This window comes from Notolepis coatsorum (assembly GCF_963971535.1).
Source record: "Notolepis coatsorum genome assembly, chromosome: 1".
NCBI lineage: Eukaryota > Metazoa > Chordata > Actinopteri > Aulopiformes > Paralepididae > Notolepis > Notolepis coatsorum.
In genome coordinates this window covers 98,510,102-98,518,385 of record NC_140165.1, presented here as the reverse complement: position 1 = coordinate 98,518,385, position 8,284 = coordinate 98,510,102, and the positions used below count along the sequence as shown (strand labels likewise).

The 8,284-nt window shown below is 45.6% G+C and overlaps 1 protein-coding gene across 1 annotated transcript in view; it reads left to right on the top strand.

Moving 5' to 3' along the window:
* Positions 1-1,855, top strand: part of LOC311244499 (ankyrin-3-like) — a gene marked incomplete at both ends in the record, with an annotated part of 104,277 nt that extends 102,422 nt beyond the window's left edge. Inside the window, one exon of the mRNA XM_084334042.1 lies at positions 1,757-1,855. Coding sequence (XP_084190168.1) covers positions 1,757-1,855 — 99 coding nt within the window. The remainder of the gene's footprint in view (positions 1-1,756) is intronic.
* Between the last annotated feature and the right edge of the window lie 6,429 nt (positions 1,856-8,284).

The following is an 8,284-nucleotide window of genomic DNA, read 5'->3' as shown; positions in this document are numbered from 1 at the left end:
ATTGAATCAATCATAGGGGAGACACATAAGAGATGGTTCTTTATTGAGACATAGTAGGACGGCTGAGAGGGAGACACAGGAGAGAGGGTCTTGGTGGGATTTGATCCTATAGCCCACAGGGGTCCTTGTGGTTCCAAGGGAAGGGGCTCTGGGCTCCAGTTTACTTTGTCACTATTCTAAAGTTAAGGTTGGTTCCAATCACTACATTGTATTTTTCCATTCTCTTCCTAAGCTGAATCATTCTCCTGTGCGGGCGGCCTGTCAGTCATATCACACTCGGAGCAGAAGAGCTCCTGTCGCTCACAATCTATTTTTGTGAGGCAGGGCATTTATGTAACACCCTCCTACTCAACAATAGCCCTCACCCTGCAGAACGGACATGGAAACAACTTTAGGATGCTAGCGAAGATACGAATCTGATTCAGTTACTGTTACTGTCACCACTACCACAGGGCGACAGTGGCTCAGGAGGTATGGCAGTCGTCTGGTAACCTGTAAAAAAGTTACCGGTTCGATTCCCGCTCCTCCCGGGCAGTGTGTCGAAGTGTCCTTGAGCAAGACACTTAACCCCCAATTGCTCCCGATGTACAGGTTGGCACCTTGCATGGTTGGCTCTGCCATCGGTGTGTGAATATGTCAGTGAATGGGTAAAATGTGAGGAACAAATTGTAAAGCGCTTTGGATAAAAGCTGCTATATAAATGCAGCCATTTACCATTTACCACTAGGACGAAAGAGTTTTCATTACAAGTGACACATAGTGTAATAGCTAAAGCCTCATAGACACGCTGCACATTTACCTCTATGATGAAAACATGTCCTTTCTACGTCTGCTCATAAGACCGCTGTCCACTCACCACATGGCTCATATTGTCTCACTGATCAATATCGATATTGACCCGGTGAACGGCGCGTCAATATGTCTAAATCAAAGGCCTCTCAAACGTAAAGCCTCACATATGTCCCCTTTGGGTTAAATAACGCCCCATAATTTACCATTTGGTAAACATAGTGCAGAGAGATGTGGAGGAGGGTCATGACCAGAAGGTCACCGGCTCCATCCCCCAGCATAGCAGTAAAAACCTGGGTGGGGGAAGTGAATGAATAATGCTCTCCCTTCCCTCATCACCCACCACTATTGAAATGCTCTTGAGCAAGGCACTTTAACCTCTTATCCATCAGGAAAAAAATGGGTCTAGTTTTGCATAACACGCCTGACCATTGCATACTTTTAGTAAAGTAATTAAGTGATTTATTCTTGAACCACTTATAGCACATGCATGAGTCTGGTCTCTTTTGAAAGGAAATATTCTGAACAGGAAGAATCACTACTAGCGTAATAGAGTTACCAGAGGTTTGAACACACTGAAATAAACATTTAGTTTACTCTTGTTTTTGTTTAATTGTTGCCAGATGCCTGTTTTTGAGTTCCAGCTGAGAGGTAGGAGCTGGAAAACATAACGGTTCCATAGCCTGAAGTCTTATGCAGTACAGGTCCAAAGTTGATAACAATCCCACGGAAAATGAGTGTTTTACACATGTTTTTGTAATGCGTGTACCGGCAATAATTCGGCATGATTATCCAAAATGGCCGTCCGTTGCCATTCATTCAGATGTGCGAGTCAAAACAAAGAACATGCTGGTCTTCTTCTGCCCCTTTCTCGTTGCAATGAGCCCTCGCATGGGACACCGTTGGCTCCAGAATTTCATTGACTAACAATTTTCAAGAGTGTGAGTTTTAGTGTGTGCTGATTCAGGTGCAGTGCTTCCTCACTGCTACAGTCCCCTGGGAGCGTCTACAGGCAGAACACACTCTCATTACCGCCCACACGCCAGGAGGAGGAAGGGATCACTGAGGCCATCGTTACAGATCTGCTTGTGCTTCTCTATCTCTGCCTCAGTTCTCAGATTCTGCTGCTCTCTCCCTCTCTCTCTGTTTCCTTTTTTGTTCTCTCTCTTTCTCCCTCCCCCAACCCCCCCCCCCCCCCCCCCCCCCTCTCTCTCTCTCCGTCCTCTCCATCCACTCCCAGAGAGGTGCGGTGGCTGTCAGGGCTGGGTATCGCCACTGATTTCTCGAATCAATACGATTCGATTCCCAAGTTCGATTCAATTCGACGGGAAAGAGATTCTCAGAGAACTGATGCTGTAAACTGCACAGGGAACCCTCGAACCTGCTGCGTTATTAAAATAATAGTATTGTTTACATCAAGAACTGAACCGAAAGCAGTTCTATGAATGTACTGACAATGTCAAAGATCTGTAGTGCCGAATGTCCCTGTGGATTATTAAAGGATTTCTATTTCTATTATATTTATATTCTATTCTATAAAGTACCACGGCGGTGTGGTAACACACACTGCTAGCCATCCCTACTTGTCAGCGGACAGCATGAGGACGCCCTGCTAATGCATTCTGTTGGGGGTTTCTAAGCCATCAGAGAGCTTAACACATTAAAGGCTGGCTTAGTTTGTCCACCACAGACATAATGAACGTGTCTGCTAAGATCATCTCCAATGCTTTCCCATCGCTCCGTTCCTGGACGAGGGTGTGTCTTTTAGGTTTAGTGTTTTGACCTTTCCATGGTCCCCGATGAGGTGTGTCCTCACAACCCGCTCAAAATGGTGAAAAAGACATGGTTGACCACCTCTGTGTTAACCCTTTCACTACCACACTACCAACGGGTTTACCCTTTCACTGCGACAATACAGCAGGTTAACCCTTTCACTACCACACTAAAGAATGTTAACCATTTCACTACCACACTACATCCAGTTAACCCTTTCACTGCCACACTACAGAAGGTTAACCATGTCACTACCACACTACATACGGCTAACCGTCTGTAGTGTGGCAATGGAATGGTTAACCTTCTGTAGTGTGGTAGTGAAATGGTTAATCTATGAACGGTTGACGGAACATATCCTCTCCTGTGACAGGATCCCGTCACATGGCTTGTCTGCGGCTTATCTGGACAGTTATATCACTCATGCACTACATCGTCCCACTGCAAACCTCTTCTCAGACGGGGTTCGTTGAATTGGATTGTAATGCGTGGCCGTTTCTTCATCTCACAACAACAAATGTCTTCCCAGATGACGGCCCCTGGGGATTTTGGAATGCACTGATACCGTTACTCTGAGATTTTCCCAGATACTAAAATATGATACTGAGAAACAAATGAAAAATTGTATATGCTGCATTTTGACACATGTTAGATCTCTCTAATTGGAAAAAAAATATATTTTATTACAATATTGTTTTTAGTTTTTTTGTCCAATGACCCCCTGATGGTCTAAGTCTCTCCTTCTCAGTAACAGCTATGCATCGGTACTCAGTATCAGCCTGTACTGAAGGTCTGGGACTTGGAATAAGTATATCGGCAGGTATCAGGCCGTCCCTATATCTAATAGAAGGTCCTTGACATGATAAGGTTTGGAAGCACTTTGATCATTCACGCGCTAATGCGAGCACATGCGTGTGTATGCATGTGTATGTGTGTGGGGTATCTTTATTTAGTCTGAGGTCTTGCCAGTCGTTATCTAGTGTCCTTTAGGCCCATTAGAATTCCAGCCAGGGTTAGTGGAAGCTGATAGGGTGTAAACATCCCCAGCCAGGCAGCGAGCAGACACAGTAGTCACCCGATACATACCAACCACATGGAGAAGAGCTCTACCCCTCTAGAGGGTGAGGGGTGTTTGAAGAGCTCTACCCCTCTAGAGGGTGAGGGGTGTTTGAAGAGCTCTACCCCTCTAGAGGGTGAGGGGTGTTTGAAGAGCTCTACATGCCGGAGAGGGTGATAATTATATATCAGTTGGTATGGTAGGGATACGGGTATGCATGTGCATCCCCCCCCCCTCTCTCTCTTTCTCTCTTTCTCTGTCATTCTTTCATACACACACACGCACGCACACACACACACACACACACACACACACACACACACACACACACACACACACACACACACACACACACACACACACACACACACACACACACACACATACACACACACACACACACACACACACACACGCACACACACACTGATATCCACCATGATCTTTGTGTTTTCATCGCCATACTATAACACAACCTGTACACAAGTGTATTGTGTGTGTGGGTGTGTGTGTGTGTGTGTGTGTGTGTGTGTGTGTGTGTGTGTGTGTGTGTGTGTGTGTGTGTGTGTGTGTGTGTGTGTGTGTGTGTGTGTGTGTGTGTGTGTGTGTGTGTGTGTGTGTGTGTGTGTGTGTGTGTGTGTGTGTGTGTGTGTGTGTGTGTGCGTGCGTGCGTGCGTTTGTGTATGGTAGAATATGGTAGAATGAGACAGAAATTACTCTATTTTAAGTGTAATCTTTGCAGAAATAATGGAAATCAAACTGAGTCCTTGTTAGATAGATCTTTTACACGCCCAGAAAGTGATTGGCAGTTCAACACGTGTGATAGGAGCAGCTCAGTCACCCTGGCAACGAGTTGCAGTACCACTGCTGTACATACTGTACACACACACCCACATAGGTTGATTAACATTCTACTTAGAGGGGCGGCTACGTGGCGCAGTGGGCAAGGCGCTCGCAACGAATGCTGGAGACTAGGCTCGAACAGGATGCCTCCTGTTCGAGCCCCGCTCTCCACATTGCTTTCAGTTGTCCACAGTAATACACATTGGCCGTATTACGGGGAGGGAAACTGAAGGGTGGGGATCGGGCATTGTGGACAGCGACTCCTACAGGTCGGTTGGTGCGCCTGCGCAGTAGAATCAAGAAGCGACGGGGGCGGGGCCCCTCCAAAGCCCAGACCCCCGACGCTGAAAGATCGAGCCGCGCAGGTGAAAAGATGCGACTGCTGTTACCTCGAGTATCGGAGGGGACTCGTGCTATGTATGACTTAGTCCACATTGCAGCCGGCTTGTGGGAGGCAAGAAACAACGTTCAAAGACAGGGGAGGGTTGAATTGGACGATATGAAAATTGGGATGGGAGAAAAATAGAAAATGGGAGAAAAAGTGGATCAAAAAAAGAAAGAAAAAAAACATTCTACTTAGAGTAGGGCGGCTACGTGGCGCAGTGGGCAAGGCGCTCGCAACGAATGCTGGAGACTAGGCTCGAACAGGACGCCTCCTGTTCGAGCCCCGCTCTCCACATTGCTTTCAGTTTAGCTGGTCGTCCACAGTAATACACATTGGCCGTATTACGGGGAGGGAAACTGAAGGGTGGGGATCGGGCGTTGTGGACAGCGACTCCTACAGGTCGGTTGGTGCGCCTGCGCAGTAGAATCAAGAAGCGACAGGGGCGGGGCCCCTCCAAAGCCCAGACCCCCGACGCTGAAAGATCGAGCCACGCAGGTGAAAAGATGCGATGGCTGTTACCTCGAGTATCGGAGGGGACTCGTGCTATGTATGACTTAGTCCACATTGCAGCCGGCTTGTGGGAGGCAAGAAACAACGTTCGAAGACAGGGGAGGATTGAATTGGACAATATGAAAATTGGGATGGGAGAAAAATAGAAAATGGGAGAAAAAGTGGATCAACAAAAAAAAACATTCTACTTAGAGTAGCAGAGATGTGTTGTTTCAAAGTCTTCATTTTCTGAACATTTCAGTGGCGATTTTATTCAATATTCCAAACTTCTGAGTTGCATATGATACGGTCTTTATCAACTGTGATTTTCTTTCATAATATATAGTTATTTGTTTTCCGTTTATCCACTTGAGGCAGTAGTGATGTCACTTGCTGGAATGCCTCTTAGCCAATCATTGTGCTCCTTCAGAAGGAAGGATCCAAATATATCCCATAAGACACTCCCCTTTACAGTAAGCAACAGTCAAATGAATCCCAAAATATTTTATTCTGTTGTACTGTTCCTCCATAAGGTATTATGGAGAAATAGTAGCCTACAGTTCCAGAATTTACAGAATCCCCTGTAAAATTACAGCAATGTGTCACAGTGTACATAAAGTGTATCTGACACATGCTGGCTATCATTTCATTAGATTTCAAACCTTTATTTCAACTTGTGAGACACTGAGGTTACCCTAATTTACAGCGACAAAGACGTTATGAACAAATTCATACACGTAGGCTCTACAAAATAGGATACGAATATACAATAACATTAATAATAAAATGTGAAAATATCACTATGTGTGGAGAAGCGTTGAAAGAAGGAGATCAAATGTTCACAGAGCTTATGATGCAAAAGATATAAATAATCAGATTCATCTATAAATGGCCTCAGTGACAACACGACACGTACAACAAAGAATAACCAAGACAGTTTTTGAAAAGGAGGGGTGTGTTTGAAGACACACTGTGTCTGTTTTTCAAAATAACACACTGGGAATATTATACACATGTTGTCGTTTCATCAGAGCGTACAAGACAGAAAATCATGATGGAGTTTAGTCACGTACTGATAGCAGATGATAGCCATCCATCCTGCTGACACACACACACACACACACACACACACACACACACACACACACACACACACACACACACACACACACACACACACATGTACATGTACATGCACACACACACACACACACACACACACATGGACACATGTACATGCACACACACACACACACACACACACACACACACACACACATGGACACACATACCTGTACCTGTACATGCACACACACACACACATCCATCCTGCTGACCTTGAGGCTGCTTCTCCCTGGACACACACACACACACACACACACACACACACACACACACACACACACACACACACACACACACACACACACACACACACACACACACACACACACACACACACACACACACACACACACACACACACACACACACACACACAGTCTCATGTCATCAGAAGTGTTCTTGTGACACTGTCATGCAAGGTTCTACTCCCAGGGTTCTGGTGAAAGGCAGCACAGACCCCATGTACTTTTTTATGAAGACGGACATTCATGTGCACACAACGCGGCACGTTCACTAATCACTTTTATTAACTACGCCATTTATCTGTCCATCATCTATCTCCGTGGAAACAGGCGGCGTGTTGTTTGCGTGATCAACGAGCGTGTCAACGGCAACATGTCGGAGGAAGTGCGGTCTCCGCGGACGGACGATTGAAGGCGTGACATTTGACCGCGAGAACACCTTGACGTTCCATTAGACACACACACACACACACACACACACACACACACACACACACACACACACACACACACACACGAGTGCACACATCCGTATATCACCCACAAGGACGAGAAAACAGCGGGGCCTTGAACATTAGTTCAAATTAAGGTGCACGGCCCATTACCATGATGGAGAGGTTGTTCTGGTGTATAATAATATACTATAATAATAATAATATAATAATAGTTGGCCTCTCCCTGAAGGACAGTGTGTGCCGGCTGGTGGAAGTACCGCTCTCTCTGTTGGCCGCCGGGACGTCCCCCCGTCAGAGTTGATGAGTCGACGATGTCAAGTCAAGTCAATTTGAGAAAGTTCAATTTATAAATCGGATTTGTTTTGGCAGTCTGAGAGTTGTATCATGTGTTGAGTTGGTTTTTTTCATGGAGGAGATTTTCAGTTTTGCAGGATTTTTGGAGAAAGCACAAATATAATTGTATATGAACTCCTCTTGTTTCTTTGAAGTACATTGTTTACAGCTTGTTATTATGTTTTATTTAGTTAAATTCTTTGTGGCCACCTTGGTCTATATGATCACTTACTGTGTATGTGTCTTGTAAGCCCATATGGGCTGGGCATACATCTGTATGTGAGACACAAACATTTTAAATATCAATCAATAAATATCAATCATATATAGCACATTTTAAACAACAGCAGTTGACAAAGTGCTGAACAATTTACACAAAATTCAAGATACTATACTCACACCATATCAAACAATTAAAACATATATACATTACAATCACATTAAAACTGAGCGGATGCTCTATACAAGGGATTTAGAAGGCCATGCTGAATAGATGGGTTTTAAGCAGCGATTTTAAAGTGGACTGGGCAGACCTGATGTTAGCTGGTTCCAGAGGCGCGGGGCAGACCTGATGTTAGCTGGCTCCAGAGGCGCGGGGCAGACCTGATGTTAGCTGGTTCCAGAGGCGCGGGGCAGACCTGATGTTAGCTGGTTCTAGAGGCGCGGGGCAGACCTGATGTTAGCTGGTTCTAGAGGCGCGGGGCAGACCTGATGTTAGCTGGTTCCAGAGGCGCGGGGCAGACCTGATGTTAGCTGGTTCCAGAGGCGCGGGGCAGACCTGATGTTAGCTGGC